The 19,122-nt window shown below is 42.1% G+C and overlaps 1 protein-coding gene across 2 annotated transcripts in view; it reads right to left on the bottom strand.

Annotated features, from left to right (window-relative positions):
* Positions 1 to 18,658, bottom strand: part of crebrf (creb3 regulatory factor) — a 29,421-nt gene extending 10,763 nt beyond the window's left edge. Inside the window, exons 1-9 of one of the 2 annotated variants that reach the window (XM_041050749.1) lie at positions 18,527 to 18,658; positions 9,846 to 10,099; positions 8,848 to 8,997; positions 5,336 to 5,511; positions 2,689 to 3,842; positions 2,337 to 2,534; positions 1,211 to 1,400; positions 1,024 to 1,097; positions 578 to 697 (exon numbers count right to left, since the gene is read on the bottom strand). In XM_041050749.1, coding sequence (XP_040906683.1) covers positions 578 to 697; positions 1,024 to 1,097; positions 1,211 to 1,400; positions 2,337 to 2,534; positions 2,689 to 3,842; positions 5,336 to 5,511; positions 8,848 to 8,997; positions 9,846 to 9,854 — 2,071 coding nt within the window. In that variant the 5' untranslated portion in view covers positions 9,855 to 10,099; positions 18,527 to 18,658. The remainder of the gene's footprint in view (positions 1 to 577; positions 698 to 1,023; positions 1,098 to 1,210; positions 1,401 to 2,336; positions 2,535 to 2,688; positions 3,843 to 5,335; positions 5,512 to 8,847; positions 8,998 to 9,845; positions 10,100 to 18,526) is intronic. The other variant, XM_041050750.1, reaches the window with a different exon arrangement.
* Between the last annotated feature and the right edge of the window lie 464 nt (positions 18,659 to 19,122).

Here is a 19,122-nt window from a genome sequence, read left to right as displayed (position 1 = left end):
AAAAAAATAACAACATCTTGTTTAATTGTCTCAAATAGGATTTTTTTGTACAGCTACAGAAATTATTGTTATTAATTACTGCCTGTTCAGACTGAACTGTCTTAATACCAGCTACTTTTGTTTTTAAATCCTAGAGATAACAATTTACCAGCTTCTTTCATAAAATTTTAATTTTACTCTGTTTTTGTTTTGTTTAATCCTATTTATTAGTTTAGCTTTAATCTATATTTCTTCATCATTATGGGTTATGGAAACCCTATTTACTGCCATAAAAGTGTGGACAGACTGTATTATTTAATTTTTATTGTTTAAATCTTCAAATAAAGAGCAATTAACCTCCCAGTGTTTGAATTTCAATTGACTAGATGGTAAAAGCATTAGATTATATGAACTTGATCATGGTTTGTAATAAACAGTCCAAAGTGTCAGCAGAGACAGTTTAGAACAGTTAACAGGAACCTAGTTAGGATAATGAAGCTAGTGCTTTAAATTAAATATAATTTCAAATACATTTTTGCTCATCCTTCACAAGGTACTGTCTTTAAAGGACTCAGTAGTCCGTCTCTTTGATTCTCACCAAGCGTCTCCTGGATGAGCCGCTCCAGAGTGTCAGTCATGTTGGTTGGACGCGGAGAAGAGTCCTCGACTCGCACCACAATCTCCTCCTTGATGGCATTGATCACAAACAGCAGGCGATCTACAGGAAGACATGTGTTAGAGCACAGAAGCTTGAACACGAAATATTGGTTCATCTTTAGGTCACGGATTTTGACAAATTGCAAGAAACTGATATTTGTGGGTGACAGGAATACAAGACTTTATCAAGACGTTTTTAAGGTTCAGACGATAAATTTTAAATGTGACAAAGCTTAAAGAGAGATACAGGTAGATGAAATACAATAACCATCATTAGGTTTAGAAGAAATAGAAATATAATTTAGAGGAAATAAAATAAATTTGATAAAAAATTAACTAACAAAGCTGATGAACTTGAAAAAAATGAAGCCTTTAGTAGAAACGTACCATACTCAGTGCTGAGTCCCCAGAGCTTCACCTTGTTTGCTTCATACTGGGCCTTCTTTTTTAAACGACAAGCTCTACAAAACACAACAGACTCCTCTCAAATTAGCATCTTGACTACAACTACTGTAAACTACACTGATTTAAGTGGGATAAAACTAGTAAACTACTCTACGTGTGCACGTTTTACCTGGATGCCAGCTTGTTCTTCTCCTTGCGGGACCGGGGTCGTGCGGTCAGCGGCAGCTCACTGACCGGTGTCAAGTCGCTGATCACCTTGTTCAGTTTGCGGAGCTCAGTGCCGATCTGCAGAAGCTTGCGTGGATTAGGAGTCAGGTCCTCCACATCCGTGCGGCGTGATTTCTTCAGCATGTACTTTCCTGCGTGACAATCGATGAACAAAAGGAGTGATTCCCACTCAATATAAAACAAACAACTAGACAACTGCAAGTGTTGTTACTATTTTTTGGATTTGTTTCTTTTTGTTTATCAAGTTAATATTAGTTAATTTTTGTTAAATAATCTGTGATCTGAATAAGAAATTAATCATGTATCTATCAGCTGAAACCCCACTTTTTCCTCTCTTCATTTTGAAGTGCTTGCAAAGAGTGGGAAAACCCATTTGAATTTTCTACATCATGTGAAATCTTCACTCTTTCACTGTTCACTGAACATTTCTCAGAGGATTTAAACCTTTTCTCACTGCTGCCAGCAGCAAACTGATTTTTAAATGTCATTTTCCATTTAGTCACAGCTGGTGAGACCTGTGGTGGATCTCTAACAGGTCTGGGTTCAGCAACAAAGTAAATAATCACTGTGTGTTGGACCACAGCTCCCCTGTTATGACTGTATTTTAAAATGCCACAAGCTTGAAGTGCTTTTTCTTTTTCAAAACAGTCAATAAATGAAAATGCAAACATGAATCATCCTTTACATCCTCAAACCAAATTCATTTTCAAACAAAAGGATTAAATAAATATGGACATGAATGCACGGGAAAAGCTTTGGAGCCTGTAGAAATTCAATTAATGAGATTTTCATTTCCACTGTTTTTTGTTTTTTTTTCAAAAAGGTGCAGGCCTGTGCCTTTTATGTGAGAAATGAGATATGAGCCTTTTATGATGACTTAAATTGTAATATCACTCAAACATGCTGTGAACAGCTTCTACTGAGGAAAATCCAAACCATAACCGTACTACTGAAAGATTCTGCTTACACCACACTCAAGACATATATGACTGAAGTGATGAATGAAGTTTTATGCCGAGTTTGAGGCAGTGAAATTAAATATATATGTGTGTGCGTTGTGTGTGTACCGTGAAGAGGCCCGTTCTTCTGGTACAGGTTGCTAGGCAGCGTGTGTCTGTCCCACTCAGACGGCTTAAGCATACGTTCCTGTTTAGAAGGGGTGAGCTGCTCGCTGTACTCCCAGAAGTAGCGGCGCTTGCCTCTCTTTCTGCTGGAGACTCCTGCTGTCAGGCCTTTAATGTCCTCCATCAGCTCCATGTCACAGCCTGGTCGGGGGTGAGAGACAGGAGAACAGGGACAAAATTAAAGTAACAGAAAGACCAAAAAAAGGAAAATTAAGGGGAAACAGGGAAAGAAAGAAAGGTAATAATTACGTTTGTTTGTTTGTATGTAAACCAGACACGCTACCATGATAGCTACCTGGCTCAGAGAAGGCGTCACTCATGTCATCATCCTTGTCTGCTTCATAGTCTTCGTCCTCCTCCTCTTCCTCCTCCTCCTCATTCTCAGACAGCTCGTGCTCGCTGCCGAAGCCCTCATCGTGGTCTTCATCGTCTAGCTCCAGCCCATCGCCTTCCTCCTCCTCTGCCTCTTCCTCATCCTCCTCTTCCTCGTCCTCCTCCAGCTGGGAGTGGGCTCTGCCGGCCAGTCGGCTGCGGGTCAGGAACAGAGAGTAGTTGTGTTCCTCCTCCTTGCTCTTCTCCACGCCCTCGACAACAAGAACGCCGCCGCCGCTAGCCCCTGCTACACTATCGCCACTGCTCACAAGCCCAGAGGTGCTGCTGTCCAGGGTCTGGCTTGCCTCTACTAGTTGAGGCACAGCGGCAGACCAGCCTACAGGCATCTCTCTTCTCGCCGCCCCCTCTGCCCTCCTCTCAAAGCTTGTCAGGCTGCCGGAGCCACCAGGTGTAGAAACAGGAAGTCCCACCAAGGTGGTGCTAGCTGAAGTGGAAGCCTTTTCATCTTGGGCCTGGGAGAGAGGTGGATCTGACCTCTCAAAATCTGTCTGGGAGGGTATGTCAGGCTGAGCTTTCTGCACAGCACTCACACGGACTTTGGCCTTCCGCACAAAGTCAGAGCCATGGGAAGCTGGGGCTATCATCTTGGTTTCTCGTCCCTGGGACTTGCTTTGAGCTTGGCCATGGTCCTGGGTGAGACTGAGGTGGCTCTGGGTCTTAGCCATAGTCTCAGTGCTGGAGGGCACAGGTCTGGTGGCTTTTTGGGAGCCTTCGGGGAAGTCTGGGAGAAAACTGCGGGAAGGACGGGATGAGGATGTGGAGCTTGGGGAGGGCCGTGTAGAGCCGGGGCCGGATCCTTGGCCGGGGACCAGGGGTCTCTTACTGTGACTGGGAAACTGGGAGGACTGAGGCTGAGGCTGGGGGGCAGGCAGGGTCAGGTCAGCGGGAGGGTAGAGCGCCTCACACACGGGCTGCGAATCCTCGCTGTTGAGCTGAGCCAGTGTTGGGGTTCGACTGATCACTTCTTCATCCTGGTAGGGACTAGAGAAGTCATCCAATCCAAGGAAATCCACCTCTTTGGTGCCCCAGATGTCACAGCTGGCCAGCCGTGTGTATCTGTGAGCAAAGAAACATACAGGTCTATCAACCGTGAAAGCTTTTATTGTTTAGTCATTGTATATACCCGCTTTTTCTTTTTGGTCTAAATCTGAATTTGTAGGCAACAAAAAAAGTTTCCTGTTTGCATTTTAATAAAGAGAAGATGGGATAATGGCTGACAGAAACAAATGACAATCTCTCTCGATTATGCAATCTTGTTACATTTTCATAATATTTGAAGAGCAATTGTTGACGAGAGTAAAAATTATTCTCTATTATTTTCTTTTGTATGTTTGAAATTCAAACATACAGACGTAAAGTGCTGAATTCCACTGTCTTCCAAAAGAAGACATTTGAAGATTATATCTTGGACTCTATCCTTGGAGCCCTAGATGTAAATGCACTTTGACCAATATGTAGGAGCCAAACTGAGACTTAAAAGTTATGCCTGGAAGTGCTTTTCTCTGAAGGCAGCTGCTGTTTGAAACGGCAATGGCACATGATAACATCGGACATACAACATTCAACGCCAATAGAGCACATCTGAACTTGTTGGTGTTTGTTTTTTCACCTGAAAGATTCTGATTTTTGTGTGTGTTAAGTTTATGGTTTTCAACTTTTGTAACAAGTGAACCTGACGACAGTAAAACGTCTTCATACCACAAGATACAAATAGATCCCAGCGGCAAGCAGAGAGCTCAGAGGCTGCCTTAGCTCTACATCTGGTAGTTATAGTTTTGACATCCATACAGACACTGTCGGCTTTAATCTCTTTACAGACGTCCACAAATATTTTCCATAACACATGAGAGCTACCAAACGGCTGCGTGGAACTAGTCTGGACAGTTATAAAAGAATGACTCACTCATTAGTCAAAAGATACAGCACTTTCATCTGTTCCACTTAAACATGACCTCAATCAACCCTGTCAGCAGCAGATTCCCCCAACCCCACAGCAGCCAGCACTGTTCCACCTCAGTTTTAATTGCCTTCAGACTTCAGACGCTGTTGTCTCCCCTCAGCTCACACTCGCCATCAGAGAAGAGGGTACACAAACTATTTTCGCAGCAAAGCATCAGGATTAGGGGTTGACCGATTATCGGCCGGCCCGATTATCTTAATTTTTTAAAATTAATTTTAAAAATGCGCTACTTAGCCGCCGACATGACTGCCTCTCTGATTGGTTACATGTCACAAGTAATAGCCTATCAACACTGTAGGCTACTGTGCCAAAGATGGGTTGAACGTATTGGCAGTCTGGAGCTGTGTTTCGAAGGTAAAGCAGTGGAGCTGCAACAAACATCACAATATAACGATCTTTTTCTTCGATGACAAGTTTGCGCTTCCAGCTTCTCAAATGATAGGACTTGCTGCTTTTCTCGGTTTTATGTTCCGGGGTGAAACACGCATGTCATTATATTTTCATTAAATGAATCACATCTTATTTACTTTCTGTTGTTTTTAACTTGATCTAAAAATAAGCTCCAGCACATAAATAAATAATGCAGTACCTGGTGAGGTCTTCCCAGTAGGAGTCCCACTGTTCGAACGCTGAGCTGCTGTAGACCGTCTCACACTCGCCTAGACCCATGAGCTGATCCATACAGCCCTCCACCTCCTTTCCTCCATCCCCAACCCCCACCACGCTGTCCCCACAGGGGCTCTGCCGGTGGGTCATGTCTCTGTCCTACAGAGAGAAAGAAAAGATGGAGGTGAGTCGAGCAGGTGGTGGCTTGATGATGTTCTAGCTAAAATTTTATTGAGTTTAGTTTTAGTTGTTGAGGTTTTAGTGTATATGGAGGATTTCGTTAACTTGCACAAGGATATTTAAGAACCCAAACCAAAAACTTATAACTGCAAACATAGATTCAGCGTGACTGACTCTCATGTCCGAAAAATCTCAGAAATCATAGAAAATAGACGCTACTTAGAACCTTAGAAAATGGCTGAGGATCCTAAAGAGTTCTTTTGTCCCATCGAGGGGCTCCCAAACAAACGAGGGAGCCCCTCTTGTGCCAAACATATGTGGCGTGGCCACAAGAAATTCAAATTTGTCATGGTTTTTCCCCATCAAAGATGAAGCTAAGCCTAAGATGAAGCTAATTCAAAAATTTAAGACTCTCCATTAAAAAAAAGAGGACATCAGGACCGCACATGTCCATCAAAATAAACTGTATGGAAGCAACTGTGTTTTATATGTATTTGATTGAAAAATAAATTAAATAAAGCTGCAAAAACATGGAAATGTTTTCCAAGTGGCGGCTAGAGTTGGAAATATCAGAACAGTACAACCAACCTAACAACACATTTAAAGACCACCTCAGCTCACTGGTTATCACAGTCTGAAGGCTTTGATTGTACAACATTGTCATAATGGATTTTTTGGCCAAGATAGCTGCACTACAAATTCATATCAGCATACGCCTAGTAGATGAAGGTTTCCGGAGCTGACGAATTACTATTTTGTCAGGCAGGTCTGGATTTGCCAAGAATAAAGTGAAACAAGGCAGCAAAAGACACAAAAACATGAAACACAATAAAAACACAACTAGACAACTGGAGGCATTGAAAGTGCTGGTATTATGCACGTAATTCAGAGCAGAATAAAGGGTGTATGATAAAAGAAAGGAAAAAAGCGACCCAAAGAATAATAATCAGAAAAATAAAATGCTAAGTTGTGTGAGGAATTAAGAGGCTTTTTAAAAAGTATTGAAATTGAGAGCACTTGTTGCACATGGGATAAATGAAAACTTGATCCTGTTGCATCTAATTTTTGGAAACCTGTCTCTCTGACCAAAGGGGAGGATGTCAAATTCCTCAAGGAGAAGATGGTCTGGATTTGATATAACGGATTTGGCTTTCCATGTGATTTGTCTGCTACAAATATCAGAGAGAGGAGGCTGCTGCTCGCCAGTGATTTTACTCTGCTGTCTTGACAATGTTTCCCAGTTGATTCCTCTTTCACATTTAAAATTCCCAAACCAACATATCAATGTGATCCGTGGATCTGTAAAATAACACAATCGGATATCTGTCAACATTGGAAGCATTTGACAGCTGCAGAAAATACAGCCTTTATTGACCTTTCTTGCATGTCCTCTCGATCATAACAAAATATTGTAAAAATAGTTTTAACGCATAAAAAAACACAACAAAGTTTACAGATGTCATTATGTGTCCACAGTGAAAACTCACTGAAGGGATGAAGCAGATGACAGGTCATTCTACACATTAATGTGTTACTATGGTGCAAGAAATCGAGAGCGCTGCAGTGAATCACCATTGTTTAATCTGCAGCGGACAGTAAATTGAGGTGGACACCTGCGGCTGACAGTGCGAGTGGTGACAGGTGAGCTGTCTGTTTAAAGCTGCCTCACATCACCTGCCAGTGAGCCTGGCAAATGTCACACGCCTGCTAAACAATTAGACACGGATCACTGTTTAAAATGCCACGCTGGCATGTGAGCTGACCGCATGCAAATATTTATTTACAGTTCCTCTCGGTGTAATTTAAATTCATACATCTCTCAACATTAGTTCTGCTATGGCGAGAAACCACTGTAAAAGGTGAGGGAATCAAAAGTATCTATAACGCATGACTGGAAATATTGTATGAGTGTATGAGTGACTTCACTGACATACATAAGGAGTGAAAAAGGCACAGGGTCACACAAAGTCTGCTGCTGGGAAGCTCTGCAAACATCTGAATGCGCTATAGCAGAAAAAAGCAGCTGTGTGTTAGCAAAAACATAAAAAATGGCTTTATTCTATTTATGTGTAAAACTTTTGACTGTAATATTGATTTAGTTTTTGTAGTCCTTTATCTAATTGAATTTTAAGAAGTTAAAAAAATACAAACAAAAACAAACAAAAAAATTCTCTGTGCTATGTTTCTTTTGAATTAGCATCCGGCGTTTGTTGGAGCTTGTGTGCTTTGCACCATGTAACCTTTTTCTTTTTTTTTTTTTTTTTAATAATAAGAGCTCAGCTTGAGTATCCCTGTCTGCAGCAATTGTGAGTTGTGAGAGTGTTTTTCCACTGCACGGCACGGGAAGGTCAAACCAGTTGTTTACCTTGATGACACACTGGAGGTGTGCTAAAACTCGCTAACCACTTCAAGAGGCTGTCATCTGCAGCTCTTCATCGATCATCTCAGTGACACAGTTTCTGTTTCTACTAACCATTCTTCCCAGCAATCTTTAAAACTGATCCACTGACCTAAAAGCCAAATTTTGAAGACCAGCGCCACTAAGAAAGCTCTGCTAACTCTCTCATATCCTAACTGCATACAGCGTGGCTGCTTCACAATAAAAAGGTTACTGCTGATGTGCAAGTGGAGAGCTTTTAATGTGAAGTGGCAGAAGCAGGAAATGTTCGGTCAGCATCAGCAGAAACTTCACACAGCTCCGACAAGGCTGACAGCGATCAGTAAACAGTGCAACGAGACTGATATCTCACAGTACGAACAGGAAGTAGAACTAAACTCAAACCAGCAGACGACAACAACGACAACAACAACAACAGTACTGAGATACGATGTTGAAGACACAGCAGTGTGAGGGGTCACTGCTGTGTCTTCAACATCAGTGTGTCTTTCTATCTGCGACACACAGCAAATTGCCTTAAGGAGACTGACTTATACAATAAAAACCTATAAGAGGGGAATATCTGCACTTAACAGTAGTCAACATTCCCATTAATTTATGTTTCCAACACATTAATATGGCTAAAAAACTAAGCTGAATTTGGGCTATTGACCTTTAAACTCGGATCCCTCATTCAGATGCAACTCAGTGACAGCACAGTGCGAGCAGCTGTGACTGATTTTTAAAAGAAGTCAGAGGCTCAAAGGATGGTTAACAAGGCCTGATGCCTGTCTTGGTAGATGAGTGTGTGTGTCTGACTGCGTGTGTGTGTGTGTGTGTGTGTGTGTGTGTGTGTGTGTGTGTGTGTGTGTGTGTGTGTGTGTGTGTGTGTGTGTGTGTGTGTGTGTATCTGTGTGTGTGTGTGTGTAGACACTCACCAGTTCGTACATGAAATCTGGGTCAGAGCTGGTGGCGAGCAGCTCAGTGCTGGTCAGGGCCTGGTCAGCAAATGAGTAGTTCTGAAAGGCGTCCCCAAAGGGAGGCTCCATCCCACTGACGCTGGGCTGCAACACAACAGGGAAAAAAAACTAAAAAAAAAAACAAAAAACAAAACATATAATAGACATCGCCATCACCAAAACCTAAATCTGATAAACCAAGTTCTTTCTTTGCCTTTCTCCCATCTGTATTCGAATCTAAATTGCCTAAGTAACACCGTTTCTTGATCTAAGATACCACATACTGCTGAGTAATTGTTTTTTATGTGACTGTAGTATCTAGTATGAATGATAATGTGATAGAGAATGAGCCAAAGGGAAAGAAGAGCAGGATCATTTGAAAAAGAAAACCCCTGAGGTGGGGGGGGGGGGGGGGGGGGGGGGGGGCAGGATCATCTACTCCTGAGGCCGACTATGCAATGTGTCTATTAATTCAGCACCACAGAAAAAAAAACAAATCATGTTCACACTCATTATCATTTTGCACATATTTTTATAAGGATCCAGAATTCACATATTCATTCACCAACTCATTCTCTGTTAGCCCATCTGCCGCCAGCAGCTGTTTGGATGCAGTGTCCACAGACGTCACACTGAACCAGGGTCAGTCACTGGCCTCCCTCAACACTACTGAACTGAACTGTCTTTCAAATCTATGATACCGTCTGTCTGCATCTCGTTATTGAAAAGCTCCTTTGTTTCCATTTTTTCACTGGAGAAATTATATACTATAATTTCCTGTAACTAAAAAAATTATCTACCAGGGTTTAACAACATCATGGTTTCTCATACTGTTTCAGACATTTTGGTCGATTCCCCAAATACTCAGCAGCTGGAAATGATCAAATTTCCAAGCTGTCCAGCCATCTGTGGGAGGAAACGTGTCTTCCTGTGTGGCAGTGACGGTACACTTTCCCTCCCTCCGCTGCCCCTCTTACCTGAGGCATCGCCAGGCACAGCTTTGAGCTCCAGCGGGGGGAACCTCTGGGTCTCCTGTCCAGTCCCAGTGGTGTGAGGTTGTCTGATCAGCACAATAAATTACTGCTGAGGGAGACGACAGCAGAGTGCTGGTGTATTCAGCCTGCAAGGCTGTGGGGGGAGGGGGAGAGGGAGGGAGTCAGTAACTGGGCTCAACCTGGTTGGGTCAGTTGGTCCTGTTGTGGTCTGGTGTGGTTCTCTGTATGCTTTAGGTCTGTGTGAAAAAGAGAGAGAGAGAGAACAGTAGCATAAGAATCAAAAGAGAAGGAAACGAAGAAACAACCCTCCAGTAACATGCAAGAACATTTTAACCACAGCCGCTAAGTCTGTTTGTTACTCTCACACCAAACTGCAAGAGGATGATGAAGTGTGTGATGTTAACAGTTTGCAAAATAGAAGGAACTAAACAGCAACATTTAATAAAAAAAAAAGACATGAGAATGATAAATCGGCACATAGGAATTCGCTGCTGAATCCAAAATTATTCTAAAATTTTCATTAATTATTAATTGTTCAAGTATTTTTTTTAAGAAGAAAAAAAACATCACTGGTTCCTCCTTTGAAAATGTTAGTATTTGCTGCTTTTCCCAAGTTTTCAAAAATAAACTGAATATCTTTGGGATTTGAACTGTTGGCTGGACATTTTAAAAAGTAATTTAAATGTGTCAAGACTTGGGCTTTTTCGACATACAGAGTTAACAAAGTTGGTGCCAGTTTGTCAACAACATTTCACTAGAGCTCACATTGCAGAGGATTATTAAACTATGCTCTGAAATTAGCTACTGGATGCCCAGGTTTATAAGGTATGTTTGTTTGAGTGTATGTCAACAAGGCCCCTTTCTCCTCTGAGTATTTGCAGCTATTTATATGCCTGCATCGCTTTCTCTTTCATGATTGCAAGCTGATTCATACGCTTTGGTTAAATGTTTTGTTGTGGTGAATCGCTTTAAATCTTGCTGCAAACAAACTGCCATGTGGGGGCAATAAAGATCTACATAGTTTAACAGAATATATCAGTGTACCGATTATTTATCCAACCATAATTATAACTTACAAAGTAGTTTATACGAAGGGTCTCTCCGAAACATACCATGAGAGCTATTGATATAAAAAGTGGGAGTGAATGAAAGCAACGTGTGGTTAAAAAAAAAAAAACAGTCTGTTTCCTTTGCACCTGCAGGTACACATCAAGTCCGTCCTCTATAAAGTTGCTATGAGTGTGGAGGATATAATAACCCATTTTCTAATGCAAGGCGGCTCTAACAGCGTGTCAGACCAGAACTGGCCAGGTGCAATTTACACAGACACTGTGGAGAAAAGCAGGAGCAGGAGCTAGCAGGCATTCAACAACATTTTATTAGTTGGGAATTATAATCCTTCTTATTAAAAATTATGTCATTATTGATTATCAGTGTCCATTCACTGCCAGCCATGCAGGTTTCCACCTTCTCTGCTACATAAACAAGTGTGTAAACGATCAGTGTTTCCTATAAAAGGTGTGTGCGTGCAACCTTCTATTAAACAGACACCATTTCACAGGGAAGATAACTCATCATCGCCCCCTATTCACTGAACTGGGGAGTGAATTTTGGTTGCTAGGTCGCTTGTGGACTTCAGATGCTAACTGGTAATTGCCCTTCAGGTTTTTTTAAAAAAAAACCCTGTTCTCCCTGTACTGGTCCTTCTCAACTGTAAAAACAGCCAGGCCTTTGTTTGTCACAAAAATAGCTTCTGTATTTTTGAAGGAACATATCATGGGAAACGCTGTCCCAGTGCTTCTAAATATGCTGAACTGTTGCCTCCAGGCCTCCCTCTGTTTACTGATAACTGCTGGATGGGAGGCTGGGCCTTCTGTCTGCACCTCCAGTGCTGGATGTAAAGTCAACACAGCACTGGACCAAGCTAGTCCATCATGATCTCATCATTCCTCATCGGCCCCTCTTGTTCGCTTACGCTTTCACAGGCATAAGGCCTAAATATACTCTGATGTTCGGGGCCCTGTATCATGAAGCAAGATTAGCGCATTAGCCAGCTGTCTCTGAGCGGAGAGGTTTCATGAAGAGGGCTCACTTTTAACTGCTGTGCATCATCATCATAGATAACCTATGCTACACATTAACACAAGTTAAAGCCGCTGGTTTACTCCTTCAGAGCTGCTTGTCGGATGGTCAAAGTAATTCGGAAACCCCCTCCCATCGTGCCTCTCGGATGTCATATTAGGGGAAGCAGTGTCATACTATTTCTGTATCTTTCCGAAACCAACAATCAGACATTCACACCCACCTCACGCCACGACTGACCAGCTGTGCCGCGGTGAGAAAGGAACCTGGGCTTAAACTTCTCTCTCTAGTGCTCTTTTTTCATTATGACGAAATGAACATCCAATTTAAACAAGATGAATTTCGTCAAGGAGAGACGTGCTGAAATTCGTGCTGTTCCCATCCTTATATTTAAAGAATAACACGTCTGCCACCTCCCAAAGACCGGCGGCTTTTCACTCTACCTTCTCTGTGGCCATTTGGAACAACTATAAACACTTTTGGCTTTCAATATGGTCGAACAAGACCTCGTACAAACTAGCTCTGATCGAAACAGAAAACAGAATCAAATATTCACAATAAAGAAGGTATAACTGCAGCTCTTGTTGAATAGAAAGAGGCGGAGCATCTGGTCATCTCTGTCTGAATGGGTGAATATCTGTGTGTAATTAAATGACTTGCACAATACTCTTCATTGTGCTTTTGTCCAGTCTCTAACAACAACATACAACCCTGGAAAGTCCATTAACAAAGAGCCCCAAGCGTGGCGACTGGTGAGATGGCAGCTACCGGAAGTTTCTGTAAGAACAAGCTACTGAGAAATTTGTGGTGCACACCAATCCCTGCCTCCGTTGTGCGTTCGGAAAGCACCGACTTTTCCAAACTCAGCTGCCTTCCCACATTCAGTCAGAGAGCGTTTGATCTGCTCTGAGTCAACCATACATCAAACGTAAACTTAACTTCATTTTTATCTTCACTCATCCCCTCATGCTTGTTTTAATTCTCTACTTGCTTGTCTTCGCTCACTTTCCCGCACCACCTACCAACTGCAGCGCACGGGCTGATCTTTGATCCCTTCGCTGCTTTTGCATCGCAAATAAATGAGTATCTGAAGCGAACAGCCATGAAGCGAACAGCTGACACATGAACTCCTCACCCCTGAGATCTGCTCCGTGTATATATATTCACTTTGCATAGAAACAGGAAGTGGCAAAGCACAGTACTTGTACAACAGCATTTGTAAAAGCAACACCTTTACAACCACCAAAGCACATGCAAGCACACAACTGTAGGCATATCAAGATGCATGTGCACACATACTCTCTCAGTGACCAACAATATATTTAAAAAACTTCAAAAAGCCTTGCAAAAATACAAACTGTGGTTATTGCCATATCTCAATCTGTACTTCCTTCCTGGGCAGCTGTGTCTGGCTTCACTTGTAGCAGAAGCAGAATGAGGAAACATATGGCCTGAACACAATAATAACAACAGAATTAATCCAGACTCTGTGCTATCACAGAGAGCCTCTGTTCACAACCAGGGCTCTTACAAACATGCAGAAAAGGAGTCAGAGCACTTCTCACCTCCCCAGTCAAAGCTGCACTGAATATTTTCCAGTAGCAGAGTTTAATACAATCCAACTCACCGCTCAGTAGCTGACACAGGCTGTGATGTAGAGCCGGATATTTATGACCGAGCCTGACAGGCCCCAAAAGATTCGAGCTGAATTTCTCTCTCAGGGTCTGGTCAGACTTAGTTCAGAGATGAAAACTGCCAGCATTAGATCTTTTTCTTTTAACTCTTATAGCTTGGGATTTAGCCTGTTTTAGGGTCTCAACTCTCCAACCTGTGGGCTTTTGTCAAAGTTCTTGCACAGCGTTTTTTTCTCTTTCTCAGGCTATGACAAACAAAAACCCCTTTTACACAGAGCAATGTTCACTAAAGAAAGATAAACTGATGAAGCAGGATCATGTTTACATCTAAGAAGTGCAGAAAGGATTTTAGCTGAGTCTGAAACAAGCGCTGGCTTTTGCCCTTCCAGCTCAGGTAATAAACAACCCCCTCACTCTCAGTAATTTGATTGACTTTTGATTATGCCGTCACGATGCACTGTGGGTACATCACTCTCTACTGCTGCAGCTCACATGTTGGACATATCATCTGTCTTCTTACACGGTTTACAAAACTTGCTTTTGTTCTTCATGGCGTCTTCTGACGCTGACAACTAAGTTTAACATGCAAGGTCACGATGAAATCTCTCCACAAATGTATGGTTTCCTGTGTCGATGACAGATTCACACATGCGCCTATGCTCAAAATGGACTCACCCAACCGCTCGTTTCTGTTGCTTGTTTCTCAGAAACAAGAATCAAATGTCAACTGATTAATTAACATTTATCAAGTAAACGATGCCATAAAACGAACAATGCTCGTTAGAAGCGACAAATATGAAGTGTTAAGTTTCATCATTATCATTATAAATTTGGGTTTTGTAATAGCATGCCACACTAAGTGAACATATAATATTTGGGGTGTACTGAAAAAAAAAAATCAATCAATCAATAGATTCAGCACAGATAACAGTACTAATTACCTGCATTCCTAAATATACAGGTTAACCAAGACTCATGCTTGGAAACATCATTCAACAGTAACTTTTATCTTTGAATCTTCACACACAATCAGATCTGGGCAAAAACGGGGGCAATAAATATAACATTTTCTACAGCCAAGTACTACTACTACTTCTCTGTAGTACTGTACTCCTCTGAACAAAAAGAGAGGAGTGTTGTTGTGACTGTGCTGTGCTAATCTCATAGCTCCACTATCATGCAAACAGCTCACATTCTCCGCCTCACAACACTGGACAGGAGCCAAGTAGGCCAATCAGCAGTGTCTTACCTACTGATACCAGTCAGCTCCTGATCCCTACAGAGGTAATAAGCAGAAGATGTTTACTGTTTACTAAAAAAGAACATGTGAGAAAGTCTCTGCAAATATCATGGAAGGTCACTGATCCACAAATCCTAAATGTGGCTGCACTGGGTGGCAACAGACAAACAGAATGTGGGTGCTCACTCACTGCCGACTGTCCTTAAAGGTGGAGGTTTTTCATCATTTATTCATATGCTCATTTTTATCCTGCCATTATGTGGTATAAAGTGACAACTGTCTGTTTCTGCCATGTATCGATTATGTGTCGACCTTCAGTGGAATCGTATCGTGATTTATGATCACAGCCTCATCATCATCTTTCATTGCTTTACAGAGAATTCTAATCACATCATCCTTGAGTCCCACTGAACATTTGTGCCAAATTTGAAGAAATTCCCTCAAGCTATTCCTGATAAATCCCCTTTACGAGAATGTGACTGATGGACAACACGAAAACATAATGCCTCTGGTCATGGCTGTTACCAAGCAGAGGCATAAAAATGTTAAAATTAATGACTTCAAGTTAATTGTAATTACAAGACATACAAACATAATCAAAACTTCCTTGTGAATTTCCCCTAGGGGATGAATAAAGTATATATCTATCTATCTATTTTATAGGTGACTGATCGGAAGAAAATATCTGTATTTATGTCATGATGCTGATCTCAGTAATATCACCCAGTCCTGCTAGACAGAAAAGATGAATTAAAGCGATTTCACAGAATTAGTGTACGGTTGTGGGTCACGGTTAGTGAGACAGACCAAGGTGCACTACATGCGCAAATTCTTTTTTCCGCTCACTGAGCAGCCCTTTGCACCAGAGTACTATTAACAGCTCTTAAGACAGCACATTCAGAACCACTCGGGTGTATATTCATAAAATAAAGGATAAACTGAATTTGAGGGGTTTATTTTTGTAACATCATCGATTTCCTCACTCGTACTAAACTCTACAGCTCACGGTGTCCCTGTGTTCAGCATGTGAGAAACAACTATTAAACATATGTCACAATAGATAGATGTCACCTCTTCAGTTCAGATGTGTGTTCTAGTCCACAGTATCTCTGTAACACAACTACTACCCACTGTACAGAAAGATTACTGTAGGTCAGCGGTGCCCAAACTGGGGGGTCCCCCCCTCAGGCGGCACACAGGGTGACTGCAGTGGGAACAACACACCTGATCAGAGGAAGAAAATGTGGACTGAAACTAAAGTTACATATATGTTTTTCACAACAAACATTTTGACTTTTCAAACACAAGTGTAATTCGCATCACTGTAACTGTTAATGAAACCGAGCCATTGTTATTAATGTTATTAGGTTAACCTGTGCTTTTCCCGGGTAAGACAGGTCATAGCTGTGTGTCAGGAGGCAGGGTGGGCCGTCTGCTAATGACAAGATTGGCAGTTCGAACAACAGTTCCTCCTGTCCACACGTCCTGAGGCTGAACCCCAAATGGTTCCCGAATGTCAGGCCACCACCTTGCACGGTAGCTCACTGCCAACAGTGTACGAGTGTGTTTGTGAATGAGAAACTGTAAATTGTAGAAATAAAATGCAAATTGTAAAGCCCTTTGGATAAAAGTACTACTTAAATGCAGCCATTTACCATTTCATGTCTGCTGTGAAAAAGGACTGATTCGGGAATAATGCACAAACAACAGCGCTTTCATGGTGACAACTAGGGCTGCAACTAACAACTATTATTATTATCAATTAATCTGTTAATTTCTCGATTAATCCTCTGATCAACAAAACATCGGAAAACAGCGGAAAACAGCGAAAAACGTCTCCAAATGACAGGAGAACGTCTGCTATAAGCATGCAAGGACATGACTGCAAACAATTTATGATAAAGTATAACTACGTACATGGGAGAAAAAAAAAAGTATATTGATTCTGATGCATGTGATGACCTGACTGATATGTGGTACCAGCACATGCGTGTAAGGTTTATTTTTTATTCCACCCCTTACTGTTACAAAGCAACAGTAATGGATGACCAGCTCTGGTACAGACACTGCATCAGCTGATGAATGAAAGCACAATGAGCTGCAGTTTCCCAAAAACCTTACATAAACAGCTCAATACCAACAGACAAGCACAAACACTACACCGAAAGGTGTGAGGCAGAAGTAGAAACTGAAAATATGAAAGGTATTTAAACATAATCTCTAAAAAAAAACCCTTAAAAATCCCACCCCTGCCTCTCTATGTAATGCATTCACTTGTTTTAGAGAAGCAGAGCACAAGAGCACAAACGTCTACATTACAACTATCACCATCATTTAACAGGTAGGTGTAGATTACAAACGACCTATTATAAACACCAATAAAGCCATAAATGTCACCAGTATCTTCCCAGTCTCTGCACTCAGCACAGATCCTCAGCAAAGCAAAACAAAACCTCAATCTAACCCTTTGTGCCAACACCCACGTAATCTCTAACTCTTATTGGTCGAGCGCAGACGATATCCCGCCTCCAGTTGTGTCAGAGTGGCTGTGAACGCCGTCAATCACAGGAGCTGCTTCATAATAAACAGCCCGTCTCAATCTAGGTTGAGGCAGAAGATAAACAAGTTGGAGGCCTACATGCCCGTGGCCTAGATAGCTATATTTAAAAGATATTTAAAGTCAAATATCCCACCTACCACAAAACGTGAATGCAACACAGCACTATACGCCAACCCGAGACTTTCATTAGTGTTTTTATTTCAGAAGAAACACCAATTCTAACGCTTATCTAATCAAGTCGGTGGATAAACTCTACAGCAGTTTGTTTGTTTGTTTGTTTTTCAGCTGAAAATCCAAACTAATCTATCATCCTAAAGAAATCCACACTCGTGAGATCACCTATGTGGAAACATAATTCTGGTTCGGGTGTATTATTTACCTTAGATCACATGGAAATTTCTGGCTGTGTCGAGTTTTTTTTTTTTTTTTCGTCCAGCAGCAGTGGCTGTGTTTAGTGCTGGGGGGCGTGTACCTGCTCGGGCTGCTCTGCCTGCAAAAAGTCAGTGTTTGGCATTTCGCTGGCCCACCGAGGCTTTTCCTACCACAAATACAGCTCACTAATGTTCTACTATACATCTTATTGAAAGGTTAAATGGTTGTGAGTGCATTAGAAGAGGTGCAGGATAAGTTTAAAAGTAGAGTACAAGCCGATCTTCTTACATAAGTGCAGCTTTTAACCAACTATAACCCTGAGTTAAGACATGTAACCCCACTTCAAATGAGACTCACTTTACGGGGGATACATCAGATAAAAACAGCCGGATGTTATTTTTGACAGATTTATCCCCAAAATGCATATCAGCTCATCCTGAAGCGGCAGCGAGCTGCTCCATTTCTGCACATTAAAAAAAAAAACTCTCCCCGCAAGAGATCGACGAGGTGCGGAGACACACACCAACACACCGCCAGTGATTACTTCGCCCAAGGCCGAGGGGGTTTTAACGCGGAACTGGCCAGTTTTGTTTCCTTTTCACCCGCAGCTCACAGTCACTATGGCCTCCGTCCGCCCCCTTCCTCATCCCAGCTGAAGCACCGATACACAACAACAACCGACCTGCCGTTAGCTCCGAGGCTAATCCTCCAAAAACACCGACCAACAAACACCCCACGCCCGGGCACAAAACGGGTCAGAAACGGCCCTACTCACTTTAAGGACGCCCCCGCATACGTCTCTCTTCGTGCTGGACCTCGTGTAGGCTCCCGTGTTAGAGATAATAAGGCCCACTTTTCAATGGAGTCCACACGCTGCTGCAGCTCTATCGGGTTTGTTTTGTTTTCCTTCTTCCTGACGGGTTCCTGGAAAGCGCGTGACTGCCCGACCACGTGGTGCGCTGCTGGGCCAATAGGAGCAGAGCCCGAGGCTGGGTGAAAACACTCCTGCAACATTTCACCAGACTCGATAAAGTGTAATTTTATAATAAGCATGTACAACATTGGATTTAAAAGATATCCAGTTTACAGTGCTGTCATCAGGGGCCATGGCTGGATTAACCTTGTAGGGGAACACCGGGGTAAAAAAAAAATATGTTTTTGAGCTCCTATTGATTCCCACTGTACAAGGCAGTGTCTCATGCACCCAGAAACCCAGTGCCCTACTCTTCAAACGTGGCTTAAATAACTCAGGTTATTGAATAAACATCAGGCTAAAACGACTCTGATAATTCTCATACAGCTAATTTGGTTCTTTAAACGCAGTTCGAGGGTTGTTTTGTTGATCCTGGATGAAGTAACTTTTGCTCACAC

Source organism: Toxotes jaculatrix, chromosome 12, assembly GCF_017976425.1.
Source record: "Toxotes jaculatrix isolate fToxJac2 chromosome 12, fToxJac2.pri, whole genome shotgun sequence".
Lineage (NCBI taxonomy): Eukaryota > Metazoa > Chordata > Actinopteri > Toxotidae > Toxotes > Toxotes jaculatrix.
Note: the sequence above shows the minus strand (reverse complement) of the source record. Positions and strands in the feature narration are given on the sequence as shown.